This window comes from Pogona vitticeps, chromosome 6, assembly GCF_051106095.1.
Source record: "Pogona vitticeps strain Pit_001003342236 chromosome 6, PviZW2.1, whole genome shotgun sequence".
In the NCBI taxonomy this organism is placed as follows: Eukaryota; Metazoa; Chordata; class Lepidosauria; order Squamata; family Agamidae; genus Pogona; species Pogona vitticeps.
The window spans coordinates 119,063,569-119,079,190 of NC_135788.1; the positions used below are offsets into that span (position 1 = coordinate 119,063,569).

General features: G+C 46.5%; 2 protein-coding genes across 6 annotated transcripts; both read right to left on the reverse strand.

Moving 5' to 3' along the window:
• Positions 1 to 1,385: 1,385 nt before the first annotated feature.
• MDP1 (magnesium dependent phosphatase 1) lies at positions 1,386 to 8,324 on the reverse strand. 5 transcript variants are annotated; one of them, XM_072977094.2, is made up of 7 exons: positions 8,144 to 8,324; positions 7,060 to 7,120; positions 6,197 to 6,257; positions 5,118 to 5,228; positions 3,319 to 3,426; positions 2,585 to 2,670; positions 1,386 to 1,574 (listed from the first exon to the last, which is right to left on the reverse strand). In XM_072977094.2, exons 2-7 carry the CDS (start codon positions 7,094 to 7,096, stop codon positions 1,495 to 1,497), a joined length of 483 nt encoding a protein of 160 aa, XP_072833195.2. In that variant the 5' UTR covers positions 7,097 to 7,120; positions 8,144 to 8,324; the 3' UTR covers positions 1,386 to 1,494. The 5 variants fall into 5 exon arrangements, with proteins under 5 accessions (XP_072833195.2, XP_072833197.2, XP_072833196.2 ...); XM_072977096.2 differs by having other exon boundaries at positions 8,121 to 8,318; XM_072977095.2 differs by having other exon boundaries at positions 7,060 to 7,150; positions 7,780 to 8,316.
• Positions 8,325 to 11,085: 2,761 nt separating this feature from the next.
• NEDD8 (NEDD8 ubiquitin like modifier) lies at positions 11,086 to 15,604 on the reverse strand. The gene is made up of 4 exons (XM_072977099.2): positions 15,320 to 15,604; positions 13,644 to 13,691; positions 12,774 to 12,856; positions 11,086 to 11,566 (listed from the first exon to the last, which is right to left on the reverse strand). The coding sequence occupies exons 1-4, from the start codon at positions 15,335 to 15,337 to the stop codon at positions 11,476 to 11,478; spliced, it is 240 nt and encodes a 79-aa protein (XP_072833200.1). The 5' UTR covers positions 15,338 to 15,604; the 3' UTR covers positions 11,086 to 11,475.
• Between the last annotated feature and the right edge of the window lie 18 nt (positions 15,605 to 15,622).

The following is a 15,622-nucleotide window of genomic DNA, read 5'->3' on the forward strand; positions in this document are numbered from 1 at the left end:
GGAGCAACTGTCTGCTTCCCCCCCCATGAGGGCTGCTGGGGAAATCTGGTGTGTGTGCATGATGGGAATTGTAGTCCGACAATGCAGGGACATGGAGATGATGGGAGTTGTAGTCTGCACACTGGAGAGTACCAGCTTCAGGTGGGAGACATGGGAGTGGACCCCTTTCTTTCTTCCCCCTCTATAAACAAGCCCAACGTTTTAAGAGGAAGGAATTTTTAACCCCCTAGTAGTATTTTGCCGTCAGTTCTGCCATATGACGCCTTGCGTCAACTTTGGTTCATGCAAAACCCATTCTCCATTTTGCTTTCCTGGGGGGGGGGGATCCGGCATCCCATTTGGGGCGGTTGTTGAACTCTTTGCCTTCCTCCTTTTCTCCTGATGAAAAAATCCTGGAGAAATGAAAGAAAGTCCTCATTGTTTTTCCGTAACTTTTTAGGGATCCAAAAAAATGTATTGCTCCACTTTGAACAGTGTAGGTTGTTTTTTTTCCCGTCGAGCCCTGCCAAAGGCCACAACACTGAAAAAGGTGTCATCGTGGAACATAAACTAGCTCCTGATCACGTACAGAATATATACTTAGACTGGCGGTAAGTACAACACAGTCCAGATTGCCACACAGTTAAGGACTACGAGCACCAGAGATTGTGCGGGCTAGCTGAATTCATCCCTGGCATCTCAGTTTTCATCTTTGTTTTAAAATCAAAATATGTGTCTACTTTACGTACTATTACTTCAGACCCAGATATCAACTTAGTCTGGCTGATAATGACAAGAACAATAATAATCTTTGTACTGCGCAGCTAGAAGGGACCCTATGGATCATCCAGTCCAGCCCCTGTCAAGGAGGCCTGAGGGGGGGAATCAAACTCCCAGCTAGAGACCTAAACCCCTGAGCTAAAAATCACAGTAAAAATTTAGGGACATAAAGTAAATTCTCCTTGGACAGTGTTTTTCACTCTACCTGCTTTCTTCATCTGTTGTGAACCAGTTTTTAGTTCCAGTTTCGGGATATCAACGAAGTCAGCTCATCTGTAAGTCCTTGATGGCAAAGTTCTGCCTTTTGAGCTAGAAAGCTGTCTTTGATTTGTTTGCCACGAAGTGGAAGCCAACTGGGCAAGCTTCCCTACATCACAGAGTTCTGCACAAATCTGAGCCAAGCGTGCTGTGAAACTCGGAAAACGTCTCCATGCTTTTAGCGCTGCGCACGACAAGGACTTGGCCGCCACAGAGAACGGTTCAGACGTTCTGCGCAAGTTCCGACTGGTGGTTGAGCTGCATTTTCTTTAAGGTCTGTAGGGAGATGGGGAGCAAATGGGAGCAGGATCGGGACAAATCTCTTTATGATGCGTTGAGGCCATTTGCGCACAGATTAGGGAATCGGGTTGCAGGAAAACGCACGAATGGTTTATTTATAATGTCCAAACACCTCGACACGTTCTAGGTTCTAGATGCGTCAAGGAAGGAAGGGAAGAGGCCAGCTTCAACAAACTCTCAGGAAGGAGCGAAGGCTTCCAGGCCGTGGTTAAGGAGGGAAAGATTCATGCCATTGGGGACAAGAATACATGTGACTCCTAGGCAGATGCAAAAGAGAGCCAATCAATCAATCAATCAGTCTGACAGATCTCCCTGCCTTCTCTTCTCCTCACAGACATAAAAGTTGCTTATGCGGACTCCAATCATTGGCCCATCGGATCGAGCCCTGTCAAGAGCAGTGATTGTTGGCAAGTCTTGGGGTCCGAGTCTCAAGTCCGAATCTTTGGTACCAAGAGCTGAGTTCGAGTCTTTGGTACCAATTCCTCCTCAGAAAGAAAGGGAGAAGGTGGGTGGGTTCTGAGTCGAGTCACCAAATCATTGGGGGGGGGGAACCAAAACTGAGTCGGGTTCGAGTCCCTGGTGCGGCTTAAAGCACGACCTGGCAATCTGGCCTTCCTTGATCCCACTCCACCCCAAGGACCCACACCTCTTTTGTCACAACACCCTGATCTGGTGTTTTCCCAATGTTTTGAAAAATAAATCTCCCTTCCCATCCTGAAAAGATCTAAATTCCTTATTTACGGCTTATTTACTAACAGAACGGCAGTGTTGGAAGGGACCCTCCGGATCAGGGCACCACGGGGGAATCGAACTCCCAACCTCTAAACCACCAAGCTATCCAGCAGTTCAATTCACGGGGCAATTGGACACCATCCTTTTCGAAAGTGCCTCCCCCAATGAATGTTACCTAAAATTGACTCAGGCTCTGAGGCCGAAAGGGATTTTTTACCGCTTGGCCTGATGAGAAACGATCTTGAGATGCTCAGGTTTACCTGGAATGGCCCCACCTGAAACCTAGAATATTCTGGCATGCACAGAAGACGTTGGTGTGGTGCAGATGCGTCCCTTCCTCTTTGGGGAAAAATGTGTGAGAAATAGGTCCTCGTGAAAGCCGGTCATTTTACTTCCTGACGGGCAAACTCGAAGGCGCTAGTCCGGATTGGGACTGGGTTCAAGGCAGAGCCATGGAGGGTCCCGTGCAAATATGTTATGGAAATGTTTGCACCAATGTATTCTGCTTTTGAATGTTACGGGTTGCTCCAGATACCTAATTTGCTAACGTCATAAATGTTGCGGTTTTCATCGTCAAAAAAAAGCATCTGGCAGAGAGGGATTCCGCTCTGTTGAGACAACCTGAGAGGGAAAGAAAACAGGAAGGGAAGAAAAGAGAGATGTTTGAGCCACTCCCTGGTTTATCCTGCATGGAAATTCTCCAAATTCTCCATTTCCACATTTTTCTGCCAGCATGGATTGAATATAGGGTGAGAAATTCCAGTGCTGGGAAAAGATTTATGTTATATTTCCCAGAATCCCCCACCTGACCCCTGAGAGTTGGCATCCGAAAACAAATGCTTTCCAAACTCTAATCTAATCGGCTTAAAAAACAGAAATGTCATTTAATTAGAAGCGTCTAGAAAAAATGGCAGACGGCAAATGTGATTTTTAAAAGGCCCTTTCTTTCCTCCGTTGCATTTTCTATAACATCGTCCTCAAAGCCAAGGCTGGGTAGAGGGCATCCCTCAGTCTCAAAAGACACCCCCATTTCACAAACCATCCCCCAAATAAAAAAATTGCTTTCCCCAGCAAAATAAGATGAATGGTCATTTGCAGGAGCCTGCCAGAGCAGTGATTTTAAATCAGTTGCAAGGGCATTGAACACTGTTTTTATACCAAAAAAAAAAAAAAAAAAAGTAACACCATCCATTGAACTGATGGGATAAGTGTTGCTTCAAACAGTGAGCAGTGGTCTGTAATGCAGGACCAGCAAGGACATCTCCTTACCTCTGGAAGTGAGTAACTTTGCTGCCAGGATAAATCTCCGTGTAGCGGAAGTAGTGAGCGAGGCCCAAAAGATCTAGCAGTTGAGTAGCTCCTCGGACCTCACCTGTCCTGGGAGAAAGAGAGAAAAGCAGAACCCAAGTCAAGGAAGGCATGGTCAGGTTCATGGGGCGATGCATTCTGTGACACCCTGAAGGCAACCCAGTTTGTTACCACATTTGCCTGATTTATCGGAACCCTTTTGTTGTTTAGTTGTTCAGTCATGTCCGACGCTTCGTGACCCCATGGACCAGAAAGGACGCCAGGCCTTCCTGTCTTCCACTGCCGCCCGGAGTTGGGTCAAATTCATGCTGGCCGCTTCGATGACACTGTCTGTCCATCTCATCCTCTGTCGTCCCCTTCTCCTCTTGCCTTCACACTTTACCAACATCAGGGTCTTTTCCAGGGAGTCTTCTCTTCTCATGAGATGGCCAAAGTATTGGAGCCTCAGCTTCAGGATCTGTCCTTCCAGGGAGCACTCAGGGTTGATTTCCTTCAGAACGGATAGGTTTGATCTCATTGCAGTCCAGGGGATTCTTAAGAGTCTCCTCCAGCACCATTCAAAAGCATCAATTCTTCAGTGGTCAGCCTTCTTTATGGTCCAGCTTTCACTTCCAGAATGCCTTAGTCGCTCCTTATTTCTGATGTCCTCTCTCCTTCCCTTTCTTTCTTTCTTTCTTTCTTTCTTTCTTTCTTTCTTTCTTTCTTTCTTTCTTTCTTTCTTTCTTTCTTTCTTTCTTTCTTTCTTTCTTTCTTTCTTTCTTTATTTATTTATTTATTTATTTATTTATTTATTTATTGGGTTTCTATCCCACCCCTCTAGACCAAAGGTCTACTCTTTGCTCTCCCTCCCGGCTCTTCGGTTCTTTTTCTCTTTCTCCGGCTCTGTCTCTGTTGTGAAGTCCTAACTAGCGAGAAGATACATGAAACGAATCTCCAAATGTCAGTGGGTCTACTCTGGCTGAGATGAACAACGGGACTCTGGCCCCTGGGTTGTTTTTTAAAAAAATATCCTGCTAGGTTCCCAAGTCAATGGCATCCCGTTCTGTAAGAGTCCAGGAGGGCTGAAATTCTGAGATCCAGGATGGACCCATCAGCCAGCCGTGCAAAACGGAGTGTGCTCGGGAGACAGGCAATCGAGAAACTTAATTTAAAGGCCATCCTTTGAATTCCAAATGCAGCAGCCGTACAGCCTGAGAGATCATGCAAGAGACAAGAGTACTCCTGAGCAGGTCTAAAAAAATTTTTTTAACAGAAAATTACTAAAATGGCCCAAAATATTATTGGACTTAAGCTTCCAACCTTGGACAACATCTTTGCATCTCACGGCTTGAGGAAGTCCTTAAATATTCTCAGAGACTCTTCACACCCTGCTTATAACTTCTCTGAACTGTTGCCTTCCGTCAGAAGATACAGAGCGATTCGAATTCGGACACGTTTTTGAACAGTTTTTATCTTACAGCTAGAATTGGACATAACAAGGAATCTTAAGAATCACCAGCAGTGAGTTGTTGGACTTTATGACTATTGTTGTGTTGTCTGTTGTGTGGATACTATGAGTTTTAGGCGGGTTTGGGGGATTTAGGGATTGTTATGAGGGTGTGTAGGGACGTGGTGGCACTGTGGGCTAAGCCGCAGAAGCCTGTGCTGCAGGGTCAGAAGACCAGCAGTCGTAAGATCGAATCCACGTGATGGATTAAAGTACCCAGGCTTGAATAAACAGGATTGAGTGTGTGCACGGAAGGAAAGCGACCCAGACTCACCGCGAAGCAGCTGCCATGGAAATCCCAGCACTGTGTAGTTGCTGTAGAACTGCAGGTACCTCGGGGTAGAGATTCACAAGCCGCCCGGTCCGGTCTCGTACCGAACCATCGCTGGGAGGAAAACAGATCAAAGTCATGTGGTTTGTTGCCAGGGGGCACGGCTCTGTGTCAGGAATGTTACAGGTAGAAATCCAAGAGATATAGCTTTGCTGAGTGAACCACAGAACAAGAGCTGCACCCGTTGGATTCCTGCCCGCTGGGTTGCTTTTAACACCACAGGGCCTTGATGCATTAAACATCTTGATGTTCACAGGCATGATTCCCACCCCTTCTTGACTTGACACATCCCCTTCATGACTCTGAATCCCCATCTTCATCACCCTCCCCTCCATCTTTCCTTCCTCAGTCTTAAAGCCGAAGGCAACCCCAAGGCAAAAATATGAAGCTCTAGAAGAAGAGTCGGATTCTCCAGTAATCCTCCTGCATCCGGTGGAACTTCCCCGTAAGACAAGACGAAGGAGACACAAGCATGCTCCAGACACCTTTAAAAAAAATCTGCGGGTTTAAAGAGACTGCTAACTTTCTATGTTTTAGACTGAGAGACAGCACAAAAGGAATAGAATAAATTAATATGAAATCAAAAGTGCCTCTAAGCATGTGCTGAGTCCCCCCCCCACTGCCTAATCACAGGCAGCCCCTCAGCTTTGCGACTCAAGAAAAAGCCCAAAGCATAAACTCGGACCGGCTTCTCCAAACAGCTATATTTTTTTTGATCTATTGGATCACAATACTCATCGTCTTTGCGAGATGGGATTTATGGTTTCACTTATTGCAAAGGTGGCATAGGTGGAGAAGGAGGGCCAGAACATCCTAAAACGGATCTCTGGATATCGTTCCTGGTTCCTGTTTTTCTTCGTCTAACAGGAAAGGGTTAGGGTTCCAGATTTCCCCCCTTGCGGACTACATCTTCCATCAGCTGCTTCATAACACATAGGACATACTACCCCCCCTCCCCAGATCTAATCATCAATGAGTTAAAAATAATAATCCCTATACAAAATCGTCACCCTCTTCCTTACCTGCTTTTACGGAAGGGGGGATCCACATGAGTGTCGACCCAAAAAGGCCACAGGGTGTAATCTACACACAAAAATAAATAAATAAATAAATAAAAAGCACAGATCACTCTATCCTCCCCCAAGATCATCATTCCTATAACCTTCCTCTTTGTTTTTCTTATCTTGTTTTAATGGTCCTGTTGGGTTGCTTGCATTTAGCTTGTTCAACCGCCCAGACGAGCGCGTATGCACGAAGGCAGCGGTACAGCGATGGAGGAAATAAATGAATGATAAATAAGTATTTTTCTCTCTTCTTCCATTGTGCCCTTCGTGGCGCAATGTGTGACTCTTGGTCTCTTATATCACATCAGCTCCTTTTATTTATATATATAAATAAAAAATTAAACATTCACAATACAACAGTCAGTAGCTGCAAAGAAACCACCTGTTGAACTTCTGTCCAGTGTATAACGATTTAGAGCAGTCTGGGGTAGTGGTTAAAGCTCTGGACTAAGATCAGAGGGAAACACCTCAAAGCACCCATTTTCTCTGGCTTTCTTTTCTGTCATCAAATCTTCCCTGGACCAGGAAGCTGGATGGTTTTGATCAACTCCTTATCTTCCAGCCTGGCCTATCTCGGTGGTTCCCCAGATGTTGTTGGACTAAAACTGTAAACTTTCTGAAAATTTCCATTTTTTTCCCCCAGAAAAAAATAATTAAAACAATTTCCAGAAAAATTTCAATTTGCTGCAATTTCTCATTAAGAAAATGTTCATCCCCCCCCCCGGAAAAAAAGTTGCCTCCTCCCCACACAGAGCAGCCTCCAAAAGCATTTTTTTTTTAAAAAAAGAGGTTGACCTTCCTCTTTCTGCACAAACACTCACCCAGGTCGAAGACCACGAGGGAAGGCTTCTTGCTCATCTTCTCTTTGAAGGGAAGGAGGACCTGGAGAGAAGCAAGGACCAAACTCACGTTCTAAAAATAAACAAGATTTTCTTTCATTTTTTTTAAAAAGAGGGGCCCTCTTTCTGGTGTGGCATTGTAAAGGCAGGGCCTGGGGTTTAGCAGATTTAATCAGGAAGGGCTCTCAGCCCCGGCAGGATCGGTTTAATATATTTTGAAGTTGGGAGCAGGTAGCAAAAGCAGCCAAAAGGTTCAAGACCAGGGGTTAGCAACTGCGTCCCGGATGCTTCTGGCCGCCCTCTAAGGGCCCTGAATGCCCCTCTTTCTTTCTTTCTTTCTTTCTTTCTTTCTTTCTTTCTTTCTTTCTTCCTTCCTTCCTTCCTTCCTTCCTTCCTTCCTTCCTTCCTTCCTTCCTTCCTTCCTTCCTTCCTTCCTTCCTTCCTTCCTTCCTTCCTTCCTTCCTTCCTTCCTTCCTTCCTTCCTTCAACTTTTACACTGCCCATTTGGCTACCAAGGCCACTCTGGGCCGGTTAAACACAAAACAAATATAACACCAAACAACAATTTCAAACCATAAACACAATCATCCTAAAATTGAAACCTAAAACACATATACACCAACAAAGGTAACTGGACATCATTAAAATGATACAGAGGCCAAATCAGGCCATGCTTCCCCCCCCCCCCCCCCGGCCACCCACCCAATAATGTAGGACTCGGATCCTGGCGTTCCTCCAGGAACGACGGTGTTCCAAGCAAAATAAGTTTTGGAGCCCCTCGGTCTTGCCCAAATCCCGAATACACAAAAACTGAAAAACAGGCACCAGACTTTTTTGCAACGCAGGGTTGTTATTTTCCAATCTTTGAGGGCTTGTTTTTTTTCCAGATGGGCTGGGGGAATGGAAATATCCCCCCCCCACGAGGGATGGTTCAAAATTGTTCAAGCAAGATGAAGTTTTGCATTTTTGCCCAAAACGAGCAAAAGGTCCGTTGGATTGCAGAGTGGCCTTCCGAGGAGAGAGATGCCACAAGGAGGAAGCACCTGCTTCGGAGAGGGAAACCCACCGCTGGGTACACCTGGAAAGGCAGGAAATGCAGGTTGCAGAACAGAATTCTCTTCTTTAATCCGGTCCTCCAGGAACAGGCGGACTGGATGACAGGCGGCTGATCTCTCTCTCTCTCTCTCTCTCTCTCATTCTCTCCCTCTCACTTCCTGGACCACGTGCTCTCGTGGCTGCCAGACAGTTCCAGGACCTGGTTAACTCTTTGTACCCTAGAGACAATCCTGCCAACACAACAGCTTTTTTTGGGATGGGTGGGTGGGAAGATGAGTCGGCATCTAAGCCACGCTCCTTGCGCAGAGGAACAGGGACTGGCCGGTGTGTGTGTGTGTGTTTGTGTGGTTGCCGTTAGGTGAAGTTGCTTCTGACTTAAGAGTGACCCTAAAAATCAAATACTTTCAAAAAGCCCTCTCTTTAACTAGCATGTTCAGGTCTTGCAAACTCAAGGCCGTGGTTTCTTTTACTGAGTCACTCTGTCTCACATTAAGCCTTCCTCTTTTCCTACTGCCTGCTCTTAGCCTCATTGTCTTTTCCAGGAAATCCGACGTTTTCAAGGTGTGTCCAACGTATCACGGCCTCAGCGTGATCATTTTTGGCTTCTAGGGAGCGTTTAGGCTTGCACAACTTTTTTTTTTTTTTTTAAAGAACGACCATGATTTTGTGCCCCCCCCTCGCTGGAATTAGCAAATTAAAAAAAAAATCAAAGCTACTGTGTCATCCATGGAATGAAGCAAATGTCTGTGTTGGAGAATATCTGTACAGGATTGCTGCAACTCACCAAGGGCATAAATTCTCCAGAATACATCTTCAAGTGTAGAAGTTTAAAAAATGAGGGACTGAGGAAGGAAGGCAGGCTGATGGATTCCAAATAAAATGTAAATTTAAAGTGTCATTTACTCCCTTTCCTTTCCCCCAAATTGTATAGCATTCCCATGTGTTATTTAATGATCCAGTAAAATATTTTTGTTAAACCCTCTCTCTTACATGCAAACCAATACAAATGCAGCATATTTTTTTACAATTAACACATACAATTTGAAACATGAGTGTGCTAACCTATTTACACTAAAGTAAATCCTGTTGCATTCCATGGGACCTGGTCCCTCTGTGAACACCCTGAGGATTGCAGCTTAAAGGCAAAGATCTCTGTTAGTTTTCATTGATGTACTGTAGTTTTAACTTCTTATGCATAGCCCGCCTCTTTATGAGAACTGGATGGCAAAAACATTTTCATTAAATGCACGAATAAACCATGGTTGCTGTAAAAAAAAGAGAGATCAAAATGCAGAACTGCTGTAACAGCCAGCAGTGTTTTTTTTAAAGCACAGATTAACGTCTAACTGGAATATTATTATTATTATTAGAGTTGATCTGAAGACAGAGCATAAAAGTTTCCACAGTCCCCACCACACAATATTTGGGTGGTAATTGATCCAGAGTCCATGATCAGCGCGGGGCGGCTGCCTTCACAATTTCCACACCCGTTGTCGTTGTTTGTTGATGGCACAAGCTGCGGATTCAGAAATGCTCTATTCAGCCACTGTGGTGCCACTCCCAAAAAGGCCCCGTCTATTGTATCCATTGCTCTGATCTAACACAAAAACCTTTACACTCTCTTTCTGGGAGTTATGTTTTGCATTCATATTACATTTGTCTTTCACTCGAGAAAGGTGGTCCCAAGTTTTCCCCTGACCATTTATTCCCACAACAACCTTACGAGGTAGGGTTCGGTTCAAGGAATGACTGGCCGAAGGCCACCCGGTGGGCTCCACAGCTGGGTAAGGATTTGAAATTGGGTCTGCTTGTTTCTTGAGGGCCGTGGCGGGGAAAGAGGAGAAAGGAACAATTATGCACGACTTATTACCTTTTCCTTTAATGCTGCTGCATGGCAGGAGCTCAAGAAAGCCTTTCTAAACTTGTGGGGTTTGGGTGTTAATGGGGTGGGGTGGGGCTGTGACCTAATTAAAAGGCAAACCATCACTGTGGGAGGCTTCCATAAGCTACAATTAATGTCCCCCCCCCAGGAAAAGAGGGTCCAAGAGGGGGCTATAGGTCTACAAAAGCCGCCTTAGAGGATTGCTTTTCGTTCACCGCCGTTTTAGAAGAATCCTGCCCCACCGAGGATGTTCTTTCCACAGAGCAAAGCCCACGTTTTAAGCCGTGCAGAGAATATTTATTTATTTATTAAATTTATACCCCGCCCCTCTAGACCATGGTTGCCTATCAGTGCATGGATAACTCAAGCAAGTGAGCCGGGCTAGAAACTTCAGAACTGGTGGCCCTCCAGATGTTGTCATTCCCATGATCCTGCCTCTCCACTGTTCCCCGAGGTTGATGGGAGCTGTCCAAAGCATCTGGAGGGGACCAGGTCAGGATCAGCAGCTGCAGAGGGACCCCCACACCTTGCATCAACACTCAGAGGGATCTGGGTTGAATCCCTTATAAAACACCTGCCAATGGTCAGACACTGGCTTTTTCTAAAGAAAAAAGACAATTGACAGCACTTAAATTTGGATCGGTGTGATGCCAAGAAGACCCATCATGGCTTCCTCCATGAAATGCTAGTGAAGATCATTCTGCTGGCCCAGGAATTGAAGTTTTGACTGAAGGCTTTTAATTGAAATATCAGCTGTGGGTCTCATGGCAATTTTTAGAGTATATATTTTTAATTGCATTTTAATTATTTTGCCCTTTTAATGTATTTTAAATGTTGTAAGCCGCCCAGAGACCTTCAGGTAGTGTGGGCAGCATATAAGTTAAATAAATAAGTTCCCAAGGGGAACGGCTTCTGAGCCAGTTGAAGGATGCTCTATTCTGGGACCCAACCTAGCTTGGATTATGCGAAGGAAAGGTTCCTTCAGATCCGGACCTAGCTGAAGGATTCAAGGCATGCAGGAGACCCCCAAAGAACGACACAATGAAGTCAACGCATCTCGCGAAGCAACAGAGGTTGTGAAACGTCTTTATTGAACACTCAGCCATTCCAAGAGAGGGAAAGAGACGTCTGAAGACGGGAGTCGAAAAACAAACAAACAACAACAAACGAGTAAAGCCGCGCTTAGGAAGTTAGAGCGAAGAAGCACGTGGGAGGGTCAGAATGCGGGATTCCCCCAAAGGACACGCTCCTCTTAAAGGGTGCCTCCCCTTGAGTAACAGCTTGGGGAGGATTCCAAGAGGCAGGCGCCTTCTCTTCCATAACAAGGACGAGCAAAAGGCAGGGGGAGCGTACGTCATCCAGGACCTCGACGCTTCCCAACGGCAAAAGAGCGGGTCTGTCCTTTGTGGGGGCTGGGGGAGGGCGAGAGGAGAGGGGCACTCGGGCCAGCGGGTCCTCCATCATCGCAGGCCTCCCCCACGTAGGGCCAACACCAAATGAAGAACAGAGCCGCCCTGGATCTTGTAGTCTGCTGCCGTTTTCTCATCATTCCTGTAAAGCAATAAGAGACGAGGGTTAAGGGGGTCGGTGGCAGGCCCTCTTCTAGACCCACAAGTTACCCTTTTTGGAGTAAGTTCCCGAAAAGCTCAGATGCCGGGACGGGAGGTTCAGAAATGTAACTTTTCCAGGCCCTAGTCTCCTTATACCAAACCTAGTAAGAGAGCAATGTACTTCAGTGGGGGTTCCACTCAGTGCCTGAAAAATAACTGTTATTTGCCACCAAGTTGCCTCTAACTTGCAGCGACCTTATGGAACAAGCCATCTCCAACACTTCCTGTCCTCAGCTGCCTCTGCTCAGCTCTAGCAAATGCAAACCTGTGGCTTCCTTGAGGGAGCCAGTCCATCTCATATTGGGTCTCCCTCTTTTCCTGCTGCCTTCCATCTTTCCCACCCTTATGGGTCCTTTCCAGAGAATCCTGCCTTTTCAAGAGGTGCTGAAAGTAGCACAGTCCCAGTTTCAACATTTTCGCCTCTAGAGAGAGTTCGGGCTTGGTTTGATCTCGGATCTGATTTGTTTGTCTTTCTAGCAATCCAGGGTATCTGCAAAGCTTCCCCCAGCACCACATTTCAAATAAATCATTTTTTTCCCTATTTGCTTTCTCCACTGTCCAGATTTCACACCCATGCAAGATATTTGGAAATACAAGTGTGTGGATGATCTTGAGAACTCGCTAGCTATTTCTAATTAACAGACTACCCCACGAATATAGCTGTAACTACTACTGTTATTTTACAAAGGATGTTTTATTCATCTGAATGTGCAACAGAACCTCTGCAGGTATGGGGGGCTGTCTTCACTGTGGTGGCTTCTACTATGCTGTGGGGGTCAAGACAGCTATGAGAAGATGATGGCCATTCTGTGCCACAAGCCCATGGCTTGGAGCATTCAGATTTTTAAAAAATTAACTAAAATGTTGATGCTTTAACAGAGAGAAAGCAGAGTTACCTTTCAAAGAACTGCAACAACCAGCGTACCCTATTTTTTATGGTCTTTGAAACTGTAATTCAATTCCTTTTTAAAAGGATCTTTCCAGGTTCTGCTGCATCTGTTTGTTTCTAAGGAGGAGATTCCTGCAAAATGTAAGCCTTTCTCTCCTAATGTACTCCAAGGGGCCTCCCTCCACCTGAGACGCCCCACGGAGGCTGCACATTTCCTCGGGTGAATCACGAGTCCACTTCCCCTCTGGAGGGAACTCACATCTGCTTCCCACTGTAGATGAGCCTCTGCTGCTGGGGCGGAATCCCTTCTTTTTCTTCCACTCGCTCCTTTATTCTCTCCACCTTCAGGGAAAGGAAGAAAGGGAGAAGAGAAAAGTCACATTTCAAGCAGCAAAGGTTGTGGCATCACAACCTCCTTGAGCGGGCCAAGGCACTTCCAAGAGTTTGACTCTTCTGAGTTGTCCTTGTGGGGCAGCTTGGCTAAGAAAAAGGCCATCTATCCAGCTGAAAAACAGATGTTCTTTCAAGATGGCCTGTTAAGCAGTTTTGCTGTCCCCTCAGGGCCTAAATTTGACCAAACTCCGGGAGGAAGTGGAAAACAGGAGGGCCTGGTGTGCTCTGGTCCATGGGGTCATGAAGAGTTAGACACGACTTAACAACTAAACGACAACAACAAGCAGGGCCTCCCAACGGACCCCTGAAACTGTAGGATCTTGGCCACAAGGACTGGGTGGGCTCAGGGAAACCAAGCTCCAGGATTTAGAGAAAACTTTAAAGGATTTACTAAGGTACTGAACCTATTTTGATTATAGGCTTTCACCAAGTGGATTCACAGTCCATAGCACACCAAAATCTCCACCCTCCACTGGATGGATATCACCATGGTAACATGCCAATGGCCCAGGTAACTGGGAATTGACCACCGTATACTTTCCCAAGCTTTACGAGCCACTCCAGGAAAAGGAAAGAAAATGACCCTCCCACCCCTCTATAGGAGAGAAAACTCCAAGGGATGGGCTCTCTCCTGAAACCACCGGCCCTTCCTGGGTTTTTGTCTTGTAGAAAATGGTGGGTACCGGCAGCATCAGCAACTACACACACATGTGCACAACTGTCTCCGGACTGTTACCTTGTCAGTTGGTTCTATGTCAATCTCAATCTCCTTCCCGGTTAGTGTCTGCAAGAAAAGACAGCGACCTCAGGACTAGCAAGCATCCAACCTGGAAAAATGGTGACCAAACCTTTTACCAAAGCTCATCTCTTTGTGGCACCACCTAGATATCTTCTTTCAGGAGCTAATGGAATCTGAAGAACACCCTTCCTTCCAGGATCCTGCCCACCTTGCACCAAACAGGCCATACCTTCTCCACAATAATTCCTTTTATTGGAATAAATAATTACACAGAATAATTCCACAATAATTCCCCTCTTCGGGCACCAAGGCTGGAAGATACCAACTACGTCTCCACTTGCTTGGAAAGAAAGATAGGACTGGAGACTATCTAATATGAATGCTGATAACACCAATGGCAGCAGTCAAGATGGTCTGTCAGATATCCTCTTCTGCTGACAACCATTCATATGTGTTGAAAAACAGCCCTGACAAGTGCTTTGCGTTTGGGTGAGAAGCGGTGAACCGGTGGAAAAAGAGGAGTCTGTTTCTGGGGTTTTTCTTTGTGTGGTGTCACTTTGTGAATGGTAGTTTAGCAGAAGAGGGTATCCTGCAGATTCTTCACAGCGCTCCTTGGCACGTACGTCAACTCGTCTCCCTCTTCCCTGCTTCCCATACATCCCAGAATCTCAGCCTTTCCTTGCTCTGTGTCCAGTTCATTGTAACCCTCATTCCTGATCAGGTTATTCTCCCAGGGAATGGGTCAAAGAGGTCTATGTTGGGTGTTTCTTGCTTCATCCATGGGATTCTTCTGTTGGAAAAAGAAGGTAACTTCTGCTCCTCGGAGAGCACGACCTGCATAGCCGGCTCCTCCAATGAACAGATGTATACAGTATGGCTCTCGACTGCTGCTTCATACTCCCAAACCATCCTACAAGGTAGGTCTACCTGTACATATGGCCTACAGGTAACCTAGTGAAGGGATTGCCTTTATTAAGCCACTAAAAAACTATACCCACTGCAAGCTTTCGGGGGTAAAATCCTGCTTCCTCAGACTTTGCATCACCCATTTATGGAGAATGCAAGAAAAAATGGTCCCAAAAAAAGCCAATTTAAGCTCAGGTTGCCATGCCAGCAGGGAGGCATAGTCTCCAGCATCTTCCCTTGTAAGCATGGTTGGGATTTTCTATCCCAAACTCCAAACCAAGGATTTGCCAATGGCTCTATGTAATTACACTCCCATCTCATGGCTTGCTGGTGAAACATGATCTTTTCTCTGGGGTCGAGGAATTCCTTTTTTTTTTTTAAAGGGTATGTCAGGCAGCCATTCAGCAGGAAATGCGCTGCTCAGCACAAAGACTCGAGGGGCTCTCCCGGTTGAATTTCTGCCTCCAGTGGGGCACGAGGTGCAGCACTTGGGTCCCTTCAGACCCTGATAAGAGCAGGCGAAGGCCAGGAGGAGGCGGGGACGCCACGCCCTCCAAACGCTTCCCACGGTAACGTGAACGTCGTTACTAACGACGACAGCGTTACAAGGAACGGAAGCATGAAGAAAGATGCCAGCCAGAGGGGGGGAAGGGGCCGAGGGATGAGGCCTTCCCCTTGGCCAGGGAGGGCCGCCAGGGCGAGGGAAAGAGGGAGCCAGCTAGGCCTCCCTGCCCCGGGTAGCCAGGCCGGGTCCTTCGCCCCCTTACCTTCACTTTGATCAGCATCGTGACCGGCCTTTTCACTCCCTCCAAGCGGTCCCTCCTCGCTCAACCTCTGACCCCGCCCCGGAAGAGGAAGTCGGGAGACTCGCCTGCCTTCCGTTCCTTGACAGGCCCTCTGCTCGCGACCGTTATGACGTCACTTCCGGGTCCGGGGAAAACAGAAAATAGACCAAGGCCTTCCAGTTCACGAAATAGTCTTTGTTTCTCCGAAGGGCCACACGGACGTTTGGTGGTCAGAATTCTTCTCCCAGAGTGGCAGGGTTGCCCCGAGTGAGCGCTTCGACACTC